The 16683-nt window shown below is 37.8% G+C and overlaps 1 protein-coding gene across 13 annotated transcripts in view; it reads left to right on the forward strand.

The window, feature by feature from the left end:
• EYA1 (EYA transcriptional coactivator and phosphatase 1) overlaps positions 1-16683 on the forward strand; it is a 302957-nt gene that overhangs the window by 145985 nt on the left and 140289 nt on the right. For 7 of the 13 annotated variants that reach the window (XM_059672901.1, XM_059672898.1, XM_059672900.1 and 4 more), the window contains exons 3-4: positions 8428-8477; positions 9979-10106. In XM_059672901.1, coding sequence (XP_059528884.1) covers positions 8428-8477; positions 9979-10106 — 178 coding nt within the window. Of the gene's footprint in view, positions 1-2608; positions 3276-8427; positions 8478-9978; positions 10107-16683 lie in introns of those variants that run through there. The other 6 variants (XM_059672908.1, XM_059672904.1, XM_059672906.1 and 3 more) reach the window with 3 other exon arrangements.

The following is a 16683-nucleotide window of genomic DNA, read 5'->3' on the forward strand; positions in this document are numbered from 1 at the left end:
CAGACTTCTATATAAACAGGCATTTACCTAGGTCCTAGGCAACAGCTTGCTCTGTAAGATAAAACCTATTTGGAGACACAGTATAGGAAAGATATTGTCCCTTTGAAGGTATTCAAACATTTCATTACAGCAGATTATTTCAAGTGTTTTCCTTTTCCAGATAAAAATTATATATATATACACACATACATATATATATATGTAATATATATACACAATTTTGTTCTATGAAGGAAAATCATATTAGAAAATATTTTACTCCTAGTCATATGTGTTGAAATTTCTGTAGGAAATATCAAATAGTAATGTTTCCTACCAATATCTGTCTTTACTAATAGTAAAATTTCGGCAAATTTTTCTAATTTCTGTTGTGATATATATGATTTTATTTAGGGAACACCTTGGTCCTTAAAGTTGGTTAAGTATGTAATTCTAGTTGGTGAAAATTTAGAAATAGGAAGTTAACAGTAAACCACAAGTTGGGTCTTTTTAGTAATGGCTTACATTTTGGCTAGTTATCAGAGAATATGTTGGATGTAAGTTGTATGGTAATTATTGCATATTTGATATCCAAAGCAGTAACCAGACAATCTGTGGATGAGCATGTGATCATTTTTAATCCATCTCATTCTGATTTAGGAAAGGAAACCAGTTAATATCCATGTGCATATATAGCACTTTTAACTAAAAGTGCTATATATGCACATGGATATTTCTTTTAGCCAACTACTATGCTCTTTGTTACATAATTATGTCGCATGACCTATAGCATGTCAATTAGGGGTCACCTTATGTTCATGCTTTTCATAATTTTTTTCATAATTATATGCATCATTGCTTTAATAGTATCTTGTGTCATATAAATAAAATTGAATTTCAATATAAAAACTAATGTATAAATCTGATTATAATGTAGGCAATTATATACAAAAGTCAGGTACTTTACATTATATCCCTGCGGTACTGACTTCATACAGTGAGTATCTTTTGGATTTGCCAATACAACCTTTCATGGATCAGAATGATAATATTTTACCCTTTTACATGGATAATAATTTTTAAATTAAGGGAAACATAGTTATAATAGCTTACTGTAAAGTTTCAAGCAGGGTTGAATTTTCCAACCAGGACTTCAAATTTGGGGTTTTATGGAGCTTAGAAATAAATATGATAGCAAAAGCAGTCATTGTTTGATATCATAGATTGAATCAATGTAACATTACATTTTACTCATGGCTCTAGAAACCTCCATTAAGTGCCGTATTTTATTTTCTGTGTATTGAATAACTGATACTTCTGGTCTGAGAAAATGCTGTAGTTGTAACGTCATCCTATTTCTGCCGCATATATGCACGGATCCAATAGCAATCAACTGATTTTTGACCTGGCTTCCCAAATATGGTAGATGACTAGCCCATGATTCCTTGCCGCTACCATACAAAATGAAATCCTAGGTGAGTGTGCAGTTTAAGCTCTCTTTTCGGAGGAATTCAGATTGGCATCCTTTCTGGGGGAAGAAGAGGGAAGTCTATATTGAATTTTGATCACTAGAAGCTTTTTGTTTTGTTTGCATCAGAATGGTGCTCTCATTTACAAATTAGCAAAGGAAAGGTAAGACTGGGTCTATCTGTTTTATTAGTTTGTGGTCTGGAAACATATTATAAAATCATTGAAGAAGTTACTGTGATTTTTTAAATGTTTTTTTTTATATCAAGATGAGAACCTTAAGGAAAAAGGTCCTTCTTATTACTAATAAGAGGACAAATACATAGAACAGTATTATTGGTCCTGACAAAACAGTTTTAAGGGCAATCCAGTGGGTATAAAGATTTTATTTTAGAGTACAAAATTGGTTTTGATGAGTGAGGAGTATCAAAAATAAACACTGGTGTTTGAACTGTGGCATAGGGCTGGCACGTAAAATTAGAATAGTCACATAAGTGATGCCTTCTTTAAATATTTGAGATCAATATAATGGTTAAGTCATCAATCTTAACAACTGAAGCCATTTATTTGCCTAAAACATGATGGTGACTAAGTATCTTAAACTGGACCTGTAATTTAGTCATAATCTGAATGGCTCAACCCTCATAGTATAGATTTTCATGCATAGATTGAGTTTAGTTCTAATTTTTTTTTTAAAGAAGTGACCGTAAAGAGTTCTAGGTGAAACAACACATCTTTCCCCCAAAATCATTTAAAAATACTAACAACGCAATATTACCTGGTTCATACCCACAAAAGTAGTTCAGGTAAAACTCATCATCCCAGAGAACTTTGCAGAATCACGCTCAGGCTTCCATTGTTAAACTCATAATAGCTTACACGTTTGCTTACCCACCCCCACCCCTCCACCCCCTTGATGTACTTAATATGGAAACGGCCATTCTCCTTTTTTTTATTTTCCCCAGACCTGTCAGTTGTTACATTTAGAAAACAGCATTTGAAAAGCATCACTTCCCCAAGTTTCAGGGCCTGAAAAAAAAAAAAGTTTTGGAAAAGTATAAAAGATAACGCGTAACGACTCCCCAACGCTCGTAATTGGTAGCTGCTGTAGCCAGAGATGTGTGTTGACAGTGTCTCCGAGAAGTTCTTCTCCCACAGCTGTTTATTCTGATAGCACGGGGCGCGCTCATTTATATAATAATTTTTTTTTTTTTTTAAAGCAGCACGGTTGAGTCAGACCAGCCGTGCTCCTTTCAACTGTTGCATTTAAACCAATAAGGTTAGGACAAGAGAATAGCTGTGGCTGGCGTGGCACAAACCACCGCCCCAAGCCCGCAGGCGGCACGGGCAGACCCACAGGGCTGCGCCCCCCGGCCGGGATGAGCTGCTGCGGGTTCTTTGTCTGCGGCGCTCAGAGGCGAGCGGCGGCGGCCGGGCGCCGGGAGCGCAGGGCTCGGGGCGGTCTCTGAGCTGCGCCGGGAGCCCATGGCTCCGAGTTGGGGGCGAGGGGGGAACTCCGCTGTGCCACTTCCGACTCGCAGCCTTCCCGCGGCCGGCCGCTGCGGCGGGGTGCCCGCTGGGGACCGCGCTTTCGCTCAGTCGCTCGGCAGCCCGAGCCTGCAGCAGCGGCCAGGCGGCTGTCCCCGCGGCCGGGCTCTGCCCCGCGGACGCGCTCGGCTTCCAGGAGCGCCCGGCGGCCCCGAGAGCCCCTAGAGTAGACCCTCCCGCGCCCCCGTCCCGGAGCGAAAGGATGGCCGGAGCGGAGGCTCGCTGAGCCGGGGGAGGCGGAGGAGCGCAGCGAACGGGTGGATGCCGCCGATGTAAGCGCTGTAAGTACGAGCCGGGCTGTTGGAGAAATTGGAGGGGCGGACAGCAGCTGTCCGGTGGGCAGAGCTCGGGATACCCGGAGCGCTTTGGGTCTTGTTTTGGTTTCTTTTACCATGAAAACCCAAGGGCATGGGGAAGATGATGACACTTTGTACCTAGGACTTGATGAACCGCAGGGTTCCATCACCCACGCCTAATTCTCAGCCCCCAAATTATCCGAGCGATTAGAACCAGTGACTGATAATTACAAATTAATTGTTCACAATTACTTTTGTTGTGATCTAGATCAATAAATAGAATCTCCCGCGGGGAGATTACTTCATATCGCTTTTCTGAATTGCTGCACAAACCTCAACTATGATCGTGTGATACTGAATAAAGCAATATACCTATGTCAGTATCTACACATATATATATCTCCATTGCAACAGACAGATAATTTCTCCTACACACTTCAGATTAACCTGAGAAAATGAGGAAGAAATTAACATTTAGAAAGGACAACAAAAATAGGCACCGCTTTTAGAGGGAGGAAATCCTTTTGCTTCAATAAACAAAATTTCCAAACATTATATTAAACAGACTCATCTTCAAAAGTGAAATTATAAACATTTGCCAAATTAATAATATTTTCACTTATTGACATTTTATATGACTTGAATGGACCTTGAAATTTAACCAGACTTAAATTTTTGAATTATCATTTAAAATATTTGTCGTTCAGAATCAGTATATGAATTGCCCATTACTCGTGGGTGTATGTATCTTGGGAGGAGTTTTTGAACACATTTAAGCAGAGCATTTGCAAGAATTCGATAAATTCAGAGCTGTCCTTGCCTTTAGACAACCGTTTTGTATGTTTCATTTCTTAAAATGACAAGGGGTCCAAAAAGTCGGTAGTTAAGCACATAGTGTAGTTTTATAGGTTTGAGGTTTTTTTTTAATTATTATTATTATTATTAATATTATTAAATGTGTCTTTCAGAGTAGGTTTTATTTTAGGCTTGTATGAGTGTTTTCGCCCACCCTTTGGACTTGAGAACGTGCACACATGAATAGTCATGCTTTTTTTTTTTTTCATTATCAAATATTTGACTTTCTCGCTGCATGAGTTCTCCTAAGGCCCAAAGTGTTCAGTGGATGAACAGGCAGCCATGGCTTTTCAGTCCTGAAAATTCTCTGCGGTGACAGACAGAGAAGCCTAATTGAGCCACTGTTCAGTTTGAGAGTGCCAAAGGCAAGTCAGCTGCTCTCTGGGTTTCCTAGACATGATAAATGATTTTCTCAAAAGAAAATTTCCATTGGGATGCAAAAATGTATTTTATAGGAGTTCTTTGAAATGAGGAAAACGCTTAGAGAGGGAATAAAACCACTTCTTCCATTTAATCAAATATCAAAAGTATTTGACATTTACAATACATGATGCTATTTTGAAAACAGTCCTTGAAAACTATAGGTAGAACCAGTGCCACTTAAATACTTGTTTTTGTGTCCAAGGGGACTCTCTTTTGTCATTTTCTTTAAATGAGATACTTCAAAAAGTAATACAGTATATATATTACATTAAAAATCAGTGATAATATGAAAGCCGTTATTTCATGGAGTCTTTGATAAAGAAGGAAATAAGTGTTAACATTTCAAAGGCATCCATCCATTTCTTGGCAGAACTTTATTTCAGTTTTAGGTTTAGGTTTTAACCAGAGCATTGACACCGTAGGTAGAAATATTGATTGAAGAGAGTTTTAGCAAGAATACATTCTGATTAAAAAACAGATTTGTGCCCAAGGCACATTTTTTTCACTATAAAATGCATTCTGATGAGAAAATTGCCATTGTCTTTCAAATTTGGGAGTGCTCAGGTTGATCTGTGGTTGGGCAAAACTAGCTTGCCTGCCAACTCTATTTATTTAGATAAGTTCAGTACTTTCACTTTGAAAATTTCTTTTTGGTTTGAAGAAAGTAAGTTTAAAATTATAGTCGTTTCGTAAAAATTGCTTCTAGCAAGCAGAAAAGCCTGTGGAAAACCCATAATTTTAGACAAGTACCTACATTTTATTTGCTCTGTGCTGCTGAGATTTAGAATCCCTTTCCATTTACAGTTTACTTTTCACAGAACATTATTAACTTTTTGGCTTCATACATGATCTTCTGTCAGATGCTTTTGATTTGTAATTTAGCAAAGTATAATAAACAGTGCAAAAGTCATGAATTTTGCTCTGCATCCTGAGCTCTGTGGTAGGGAAAATGTGATAAAATGTGTACCTTAAGTCTTGTTTGATGATCCCTCAAAGCAAGTTTGCCTTCTGGAAATAATTTCTGGGGTTGAAGAGCATGGTATTAACAGATTTAATGTGGCTATTCAATGGATTGGCGAAGTACTATGTGAGGTTTAACAAAATGAGAGAGACAAATTGAACATCAACAAAAGTTACATCTGTGAAGAATTATAAATTTAATTAGAAAAAAGGCAAACTTAAAAGACCTCATTAACTAATCAGAAGTCAGAGTTACTAGTTTGGGATTCTTGAATATAAGTCCTAAGAAGTTCTGCTATCTTTTTTCTCTTTGTGTTTTCAGTAGCTGTATGCTACTCTGAGCATTCATTCTATAGGAAGAGTTTTAAAAAGCATTAAAGTGAAATGACTTCATTGTAATATAAGGTGACCATTTACAATGTTAAGGGAAATATTGTTGCACTCATAGGAGCATTTGAATAAAAAATACCAGATTAGGAGAAGACAAGAAACATTACGTTTATGGATGGGAAGCAGAAAATGTAAGCTTACAGATGTCTAACAGCATTTTTTCTGAAAAGCATGAAATAATGTTTTCTCTTTTGAATGGAAATGCGCCTAATTATTTTTGAAACACATTAGGGTTTTAGACCTTGAAAATACAGAAATTTCCAGAGATTTTGTCATATATAAGAGAAAATCAACACCAATCAGAAATAGGTGTTCTTTTTAGATAAGTCATTATGAGAGTATGTTTCCTTACTACACTGCAATCTTGTACTACACATAAAAAACTAAAAGCATGTGAAGTGTAGCATTTTGTAAACTGTAACTAATTTTGTTCACATCTGTGTCTAATTGTTGTCTGCATTCGCATTCTTGAGAGTAGATTTATTTTTCCTGGACCGCGATGTGGATTCAGCTGACCAGCCTAAGTGAGGATTAGTTGTTTTAAAGTTATTTTGATTAAAGAGTCATTTTTAAATACAGTAACACACAACACATGGTTTAAATAATCCTTGAGACACAAAAGAATATATCTGAAGTCTACTTAATGAAATGAAGATCGTGAATGTGGACTTTCAAAAATTGTAGTGCATAAAAAGTACAGTAGAGACTGAGTCGAGTCAGCAGAAAGGAAAGATGTTGTTGTGAAAAATACATTTTTTAGTGAGAAAACGTGTTAGAATAATTCTTATTTTGAACTCCAATTCAATGAACAGTTTGACTTTGAAATTTAAAAATGACAGGTTAAACCTCAAATATAAATATAATCAAACTAAGTATATAATGGAACCAAAGTTACATTTCTAAGCTTATACAATCTAGCTAATGTTAAAATAGCAATGTATTTTAACACTTTTAACATTAAACAGAAAGTATGTTTTACATACTCTTTCACATAATTAAGCCAAGAGAGTTCTTAAAACTAAGTTAGTTCTCACCTATAATTTATTCCAGGTGTATTTAGGTATATTGCTGCAGTTCCTAAGGGGAAACATTCAACCTTGTGTAGAACATTAAATTTAACAAAAATTGCAGAAGCCTGTTATCACAGAACGACATATCCACAAGCATTCACATTAAATTTTCATTTAATGCTCAGGCAACTCTTAAAAATTAATTTTCATCCTGCACGTACTCTAGAAAAGCATACCCAGAAATCGCACGTAACATTCACCAAGACATGGCGACTTTAACGATGCTTCATGCTGGCCAGAAAGGTAGTATTTCTTAATTTCATAAATCATAATTGAAAAAGGAACAGGACTCAGACGTAGATGCTTGGCCTGATAACTTTAATGCCATGTGAGGTGCTCCGGTTCTCAACTTGGTCCTGTGACCCTAATGAATGTCAGTTCAGGTTGAATGAAAATGCACCTCAAAGGTTTGGAATTCGGAATCATTTGAACGCCCTGCAGAATAGAATGCTCTTTACAGCTGAGGCATCAGCCTGAGCGTGGGAGCCAGCAGCCCACCTTCGCCTGAGCTGCTCACCTGCTGGTCATTGGCGTTGGCGTTGCCTCTGGAGGGTGGGCAGAGATTAGCAAAGGCTGCCCTGCCTGTTAGGTTAGTTGTTGTCCGGTGAAGTCCCGAAATCCAGATTCTTCTGGAGACAACAGACAGCGACAGGCTGGCTACCTGCGACACGGATTGATGACTGTCTTATCCATTCTCTCTCGGTTTAAAAGATGGAAAATCAGATCAAAGCGAACGGCTCTCCCTACTTGATCAGGCCTGGAGGAGTACGCGTGGCTGCCTTGTAAATCTGCGTGGGTACACGAGCATAGCGCTCCGGGATGGGGCTTGGGGGATGAAAACTTGCCTTTTGCAATGAGTCCAGCGGGGCCTGGAAGTTGCCCAAAAGCCCTTTCAGTGAATGTGAAATGACAAGCAGTCAATATAGCAGAAAACTGGTGATAAGGATAAGAAACTGTCGGGAGTCAGTGGGGTGGGCGGGAACTCTGCTTCAGCTGGTGAGAGCAGCAGATGAAAGATCCGAGGATGCTGGAGGACCCTGTGGCCTGGGCTACTGCTGTGAAACACACTCATTTTGCTACTAGCGATTTTTTTTCCCCTCCAAGCACCTTTTCCAAGCTGCCTGGGCCAGGCTGCTTTGCATGTTGATTGGGGGAGGGGTAATCCGTTTGCAGCTGTCATAGGCCAGTGATGAATCACTATCCAGTCATTTGGCCGCCGTCCCCCCTGACCAGGGGAGGAGGAGGGTAGACCTGCAGGAGGAAACAACAGTAGAGACCTCAACTTAAAGACAATATGCCTTTCACGGCTGCAGTATCCTCCTTTTTCTCTTTTGGTTAAAAGGGAGCATTGTGGTTCTCTGCCATGTGCTCTGTGTAATTAAGAGCTGACACCGAAGCAGAGTTAACAACAGCTTCTAATTTTTTACCCCTGATCACAGGTGCAAACACCTCAAACCAGTTCAGATGTTGCTGTTTCCTCAAGTTGCAGGTAAGGATATTGTTGATATTTGACATTTTGGGAGATTACCTCTCTGTGACCCATATCTATTTTTGTCTAGTATTTCTTAATTATTGCTATTAATAGCAACGGCCTCTGTTGGAAATTACTTAGCACTGTGTGTGTGTGTGTGTGTGTGTGTGTGTGTGTGTAAAACATTTTGAGTATGTAGAAAGGGAATAGGAGCCTGGGTTTGAAAATGATTATGGGCTATGGTTTCTGGAGTTAGGAAAACTGTGAGTGTAAAGGTAATTTAGAAAAGAGAAATTAGATTTTTAAGTCATTTCTAGTTTGAATTCAGATGACTGGGGGAAATAAAAACTCACCCTAGAAGAAAAATGGTTCATCTTAAGCCATTTAAAATCAGTTTAAGTGCAACCTCCAAATTAAAATGACTGCCTTTTAGCCTTAGCTTCATAGATAGGATATTAAACATGCCTCCTCCCCCCCCACCTTAAAAATACACATACGTTTAAAATAAAGTAAATGGGTCTTCGATTCTCAAAAGCTTTAAAAACAAGATGGTATCTAGGGATGTTTTTAGTCACTTTAAATAAATCCTCTCTTCTTTACTGAGATGTTAAATACACATGGGTAGTTGTACACTTGTGCACATGAGTAGTGGCTTTTGTACCTTTTATAGAGTGAGTAACTGCTGGGTCTAAGGACTTTCAGGGGAGGTGGGAGTGTTTTTATAGGGTAAAAATGCACGCTTGGAGCACTGAAGTACAATTGTTCTTTCCCTGAGTGACAGTTGAGGTATTCCAAGTGCTAATGCTCACAGGACTCTGTACGTGGGCCTTATCCCTTTTCAATTGGGCACGCTGTGTGTAATCCACAAAGCAAACAGGAGAGCCGACATCATAATGTTTTAATGCTGCATTTGTTTCAAGGGAAACAGAGGGACAATTAAGCAGTTTGCCAGAGTAAACACATTCAGCAGAACTATCTCATTCTCTGTCATTAGACTATAGGCTCCGAGTGTTTTATTTGGTTTGGGGACCCATTAAATTACGATTGGTTGGTAAATTATAAAGGAGTACTTAGTGCTAATTTATTAGATCAAACAGATTCCATAGAAGGGTGGTTTTTTCCTACTTGTTTACACATTTTTTCTTTTAGAAAAATGATGCCTTTTTAATGTAAAAGAAGCATGACTACATTTTTTTTAAAAAAAGATTAAATTAGATGTAATTGTCTCTTTTGATCTGTGCCTTGATGAGCCCTATAAGAGGAGAAAAAAAAAGATTTTAAAAGCCCCCTGTGAATGTTTGGCTGGATAGGTAAGGCAAGTGGCTGACACCTTTCATTACCACATGTTATGAAAGGGTGACTGGAGGTAAAATGTAAGATGAACTATTTTGAGTCTAAGAAAAGAGATACAATGGGACTTTTGTGCGAATGTGTTCCAGAGGCGTCAAGTCGTTAGCGCATTAAATAGCTGCGTTATGAATTTCGTACATCTGTCAAACGGAAGGCTTCTTGTCTCTAGGTCTATGGAAATGCAGGATCTAACCAGCCCGCATAGCCGTCTGAGTGGTAGTAGTGACTCCCCCAGTGGCCCCAAACTCGATAACTCTCATATAAATAGTAATTCCATGACTCCCAATGGCACCGAAGGTGAGTGTCTGCCTTCTCACTGTTTACTTTGCACCTTGCTTCTTCATGACTGTATGCTCTGTTGTTAGGTGGTTACGAGTTCAAATCCATGAAATTACTGTTCTGTTTCTCCTTACGTAATTTGACTTATGAATCAGTACTCACCATTAGGAGCTGCACGTCACTAGGTTATTATAACACTACATAGACTGGTTTTATTTTGCATAGATACATACGTATGCATATTATACATATGGGGTGGGCATAACATTTTAAACCTTTTTGTTGTATCTTCTCCTGACCATTTTCCACAACACAGTATCAATTTGCAGTGTTTTGCTTTATGAGTAATGAAAATTTAGAATTATTTCCTTTGTTTTGCTTTCCCTTTTGTTACTAAACTATTTGTTGCTTTGTTGCATACATATAACATTGGACTGAATTGTTCCTAAATATCAGTACAAGAATCTGTGTGCCTAGTCTTGGCACTTTGGACATTAAGTTATAAAGAAGTTAAAAAAAGAAATCTATTGTTTACAAATATACAATCTCATTTGGATGATACACAAAATGTATTTGCTTCTTAAAGGTTAAATACTATATTTAAAACATAGTACCATTACAATTATTTGTGTATGATTAATACATGAATATTTATATACATGTTATGTAAATAAAAATACCTACTTTGATCCACATATGCATAAGTCTAAACATGTAAATAAGACTATATATATATATATATATATATATATATATTATAATCTGTTCTTCATACTTAGATACTGTGTATATTTTTAAAACTTTAGCATATGGAAGGATATATTACATGTTGTAATCTATTTGTTTCCACCTTAGCCTAATGAAAAATTACTTCTTCACAGATTATATTTTTGCTTATTTATTCCCTCCTAAACCTCTGGACCTTGATGAACTTGGAGCATAAGTTTCACTAGATGTTCAATAAATTATTCATGTTAGAATTTCATCCATAAACATCATTTTCCAATCACCATTGTGATCTTTTATCACATTTCTTAAAAATAAACAAAACTAAATGCCATGAAATTGTTTGGTTCAGTATTTCCATATGTATTAGTGAAGGCTTTTGAAACTATTAATGTTATGAAATTTATGATAATAGAAAAAATATAAAATCAGCTGTTTTTCATGTGAGACATCTTAATTTTTATACTGTGACTGTTGTTTTTAAAGTGTAAATACAGGGGTGGGAAAACATAGATTTACAGTGGCTTGTATGGAAAATAATAAATAATAATAAACTCTGTTTCATGTACTCACAACTGTAAACCTACGTTTGCCCACCCTTGTAGTCTGTATTTTCCATTTAAGTAAATACTTTCATTACCAGTGTTCATGAAAGATGGTCACTGTCAAAAGTAGAAACTTCGCTGACCTAGCAAAAGTTAATCTCTGAATAAGGTGCCTTTTCATCTGAAACTCTTTTCTTCCCATTTCGATAGGTGATAACAAAGAATTTTAAGTTATTAAAAGGAAAACAATCCTAGGGTTTAACTAGATTTTACAAAGCAAATAAAAGGCAAGCAGTCCCTTTTTCCTCTCCTTTGGAATTCAGATGCAGGTAGAAGGATGGCTAGGCCACAGTGTAGACTGGGGTGCGCTTAATCACAAAGAGGTCCCTAGGCTAGTGGGCCCCACGCCAGTCTCCTTGAGCAGGTATACACTGACCTTGAGCAAGTAGCCACTGAGGAGAGCCAGAGGGGGCCAAACATGTAACAGTTCTCATCACTGAAAAATTCAAATAAGATAATCACTTAAAGTAACTTAACTATATAGAAGAATAAGCATGTCAAATTATTTTGCTTAAGAGAATATACCAATACATATTGGTGGGACTAATTATGAAATAATGGTAGTTAATTTTCTTATAGATGAAGAAATGAAGTAAGGGGAAGATGTTTCATTTTGTCATCATTCACAGGCATATCGTCTGGGACAAAATAAGCACCACACTATAATGAAACCGAGTGTGTGGGGGGGACTTCCCCCGTGGGGGGCTCTGTGTGAATGATGTGTGGTTTGTTTTTAAAGGGCTTGTGGGGTGGTAATATGTTTCTGAGTATTCATACTTAATAGCTGATATCATGTTCAGATTCAGGAATATTTTTTTGCACAACTAAAATAAGTTCAAAATAATAAAATATGTTGAATAATTGTGTAATCTGATGAGCCATTCAATTTGGAAAATATTTAAAAATTACTCCTTATCCTTAAAATAATCTTAATTATCTTAAATGTTGGAAATGAAAGTTTTAGGCCAATTTCAGATAAATACACACTCATTTCACTTTGTTTTCAGGCATTCTTCAGGGGTGGACGTGGCAAGGGTTCTAGTAGTTAAGAGAAGTCAAAAGATGTCAAGGGTCCCAGTCATTAAAAATTGATGTTAGAAGACGTTAGTATAAATTGTCCGAAAAATAAAATGGGATTTTAGTCAATCTACTGGCATATTCAGTTTTATTTTAGTGTGCAGTTTGAAAATGTGGACTCAAACTTTCTTCAGGATCCCTGTTACATGCCTGTTTACTAGTAGATGCAAACAGTATTAGAAAGTTCTGGGTTATTATTCAGTTTGTGAATCAATTCATCATGCTACTTACATGTTCTATAATGCGTTGGCTTCATTCCTCACAGTCACCACTAGAGGAGTTAAGCTTAAATTAGTGAAGTCATAATGTCTGGCAGGCTTCCCTGGGGTATAATCATTATAGATTTTCCTGTTCCTTCTTTGAAAATCTTACTTATTTTGAAGCCAGCAGCGTTTACCAATGAATCAGAAGAAGGAAAAACAAGAAATTCATTAAAATTTCAAAGAGCGTTTAAAATATCAATCACCTCCCCTTAACTCCCTAACACATATTTCTTTCTAGCGTTCTAGGCCGTGATTTATATTTGAGCGACTTCACTGCAGCCTCATTGAAGCTGGTCTCCTTAATTAGGTCAACAAAACTTCCACGCAGTTTACACAGTTGTTGGCTGTGCCCACATTTATATTGATTGTCTTCTCTCACTCAGGGCCATTTTTTCTTCCTGCCACCACTTGTCCCTATAATGAGGCTAAGAAAACATGAAAATCTCCTGTATCAAAAACCATAACTTCATCTGAAGAACAAACAAGAAGGGAATGGAATGGCGAGGCAGAGAATATTAAGTTTCTTCTTGGGTCTGCTGCCAAATTATCATAAGACTCAATGTTTGTAGGTTCTGTACTCACAGGCTAGCGCCTATTTTCATGGTTCATCTAAGGGATAAAGACAGAGAGACACTGAGCTGCAGCCTCAAATATTGTGCTTTTTCATTTCCTACGTGAAATGGTCCTTAGTTAGAAAAGTTGTTTGAATGTTTCATATTTCAAAACTTTCAACTCTTCATACTTTTATGTTCCATTCCAACCTCTCTGAATTGTTATTGTTGCAGTTAACTGTTGGTTTCACCCAGTTTATACATCTTTGAATTATAAAACATAAGTAGGCAAAAATATAAAGTAGCCTAAGTGAATGCTTGACCTGCATACCGAAGAGCACTGTTGGAAGAGTTGTCTCCAAGGGAATTAATAAATTGTGTAGTTACCATTAAACAATGAAAGCTTGGCCTCGGGGGAGACGAATGGATGGTTTTGAAAACATCCACTGTGGCTTTTCTTTTACCTGTTTTTCCTCGTTTTCGGGGCAGTTCGTCTTCCAGGATAGGATGGAATAGAAATTTCTTGTTATATTATTACAGTATAATTTTTAAGGCCTAGGACTTTCAGTGGTGATGCTTTTTTAGATAACGGGACATCGAGAGGATTTCCAGCGTGCGGGTGTATGCTCACGCCTCGGTTTGCTATGTTTGTGTTGTGTCAGTGTGAGAAGTAGTTGGGAAATCTTCCTTCAGAAGGACTCAGGGCTGGAGCAGTAAAAGGGTTTTTATTTACGGATCTAATTAAGGCCTTGTTTGCAAAGCAGTGATTCTTTCCATCTTTGTTTTTCCTGGTTGTCTTAAGTCCCTGGGAGCCCACAATTGGTCAGGTCAGTTCATATAGTACTGGTTTGAGTGTTTATTTTTGGTTGTCTGGGGGGTGAGGAGTGGAGATGGGCCAGAAAGAGGTGTGAGCCAGCGGAATTAAGAGCTCTACTTCTGAGTTTGCCTGTATTGAAAATTTAGATGTATACATAAGAAGAAGCTTAATTTTGTCTTAAGGCAGATGAATTTGCCTGTGAGTGACATAAGACCAGATGCCATTGGAATCTTCCCTACAAATAGGGCTTCAGGAATTCTGTAATTCAGATAGTCATTTTGAATGATGTATCAGATTTCCAAGATGATAAGAGATATGATCTTGAGTGAGGTGGCTAGATTTTCTGCATGTTAAGATGTATTTAATTGTATATTGCATATTTTAGGTCACAGGTTAATTCAGTTATACCAATTGGTATTACCAGGAGTTATTTTAAACTTGTTTTATCATTTCTGCAAAGCTTAGAACACTAATAAATTATCTGACATTGTTTTTCTCACTGTAATATTAATTTAGTAAAATATAGTTTTGTCCAACTGGAATATTTCCAAGAAATCTATGTATGAGAAATATGTAAATTGGTGTGAGTGTGCATCAAATTATGGTCTGAGGCTGCATTTGAAGGCTATATTTATCTTTTTGTGGTCCAATAGTGTGTCATCAATAGAAACATGGTAATCTAATTTTATTGTTGTTTACATTCTGCACATGGTTGTGTTTCTAGAAGATTAAGGGTTATTGTGAGTAAAAGAGTTTTCTAAGTGACATTTTAAGAATTTGCAGCCATAGAATTAGCCTCTTATAAATTATTATTTAACAAAAGCCAGGAAAGGATGAACAAAATAATTATGATTTTATGTTTGCCTATATAGTGTATGAGAATAATTATCACATGCCTATTGCTAATTAATAGTAATAATAGCTACTTTTATCAATAACTCATTGGCAGTCCATTATGCTGACCATTCCCCATGATTTATTCCATTAATCTTCAGAAAATTCCCTTTAGATTGCCAACATCATAGTTAAGAGACTGGATTTGAATCCCAGCTCCATTTACTGGCTGTGTGAGCTCAAGCAAGCTAGTGACTATGTGGCTCAGTTTCCTTATCTGTAAAATGGGATCATAGCGGAACGTCACCAGGCTTGCTGTGAGGATAAGTAAAACTTGTAGCACACCTGGAACTTACTAAGTGCTCTGTATCTATTAGCTTCTAGGCCGTAGTAAATAATAGTCACCTCAATAGTTCGTATTACTACTTTACACACAAGAAACTGAGTCCTAGAAAGTGAAATGCCAGCTTGAAAGACACATGATTATAAGAGGTACCACTGGTGTCTGACCTGATATTTGAATCAAGTTCCGAGTCCAGAGCCTGGGTTTTCAAATCCCCATGTTATTCTGCAGGGAGCACGAGGTTCCCCTCAGCTGCCAATGCCTTTCCTAATGCTTTCACACCAAACATGGGTGCCCTCACTGCCACAACGGTGTCTTCAGGACTGGAGAACACCAATCCCTAGCAAATAGTGGAGCTGCAAAAGGACTTTAGTATAAGGTCAACTCCCAGGTCATTGCACGCTGGTCTCTTAAGTTCTTGGTGTGTGAGATTTCTTCCCGGGGTCACGCATGCACAGCATAATGCATCCATAGGGTAACTTTTAGGGGATTGTCTCTTAGTAATTTTCAAAGCTTTAGACTTAATTATAATTCCACCAGCCATCCGTCTATGTTAAGCCTCTCTGGGATTAAATGGAGATGGGAAGTCATCTCTGCTTTTCATTACAAGTCATTTTTATTTGCACATTTGGATGGGAGCAGTATTACTGTGAAAGTTAAAAAGCAGTTACAGTTTGACTACAGCTGAGAGAAATATTTTCTACCTTAGGAAATACTTTTAAGTAGGCGATAAATTTGATCACATGTATCTTGACTTTGAGAACCAAATGATATGAAACAAGCCCAAGTCAAAAAAGAAGTGTAAGTGGCATTTGCTGGGGGCGCCAAAGGAACAGCAGTTGTCAAAGCTGAGTGTTGGGAACATGTCTGGTCTGTTCCAGTAAGAGAAATGAGGGGTATGAGAGACAAAGCCAGAGGAATCAAGGGGTGGCCTGTATAAGGCCTTGTAGGTTGGCATGTACACTCTATTAGGTAGGGCTAACTGTGTCTTCTACACTAGGAATAGGAGCTGCAGTGCTGATTGCCTGAAACTCAGCTCAGTTTCCAGAGCGCCAGGCTTCCTGATAAACGAGTGACTGAGTGGAGACAGTTCTCACCTACGCCTAATACCTGATCGATCGTTCAGAGAATCACAGTTCCCTGGCCTGTCTCCCTGGGTGGGCCAGAACTTTGGTACAAGCAGCAGTTCATTTCCCTAAGCACGTCCTATCTTCTGGGAAAAACGTCTGGTTCACTCCAGAGAGAGGTGTGAACCTTGACTGCTGGTATTTAGGCTAATTCTTATCCCTTCAGTCATGGAGTTCTTGCTTTAAGTAATTCCTAATTTCTCATGATGGTCAAGGATGCCTTGGGGGGAGCAAAGTGGGGTGTGTGTGCAT

This window comes from Myotis daubentonii, chromosome 17 (genome assembly GCF_963259705.1).
Source record: "Myotis daubentonii chromosome 17, mMyoDau2.1, whole genome shotgun sequence".
Taxonomy (NCBI): domain Eukaryota; kingdom Metazoa; phylum Chordata; class Mammalia; order Chiroptera; family Vespertilionidae; genus Myotis; species Myotis daubentonii.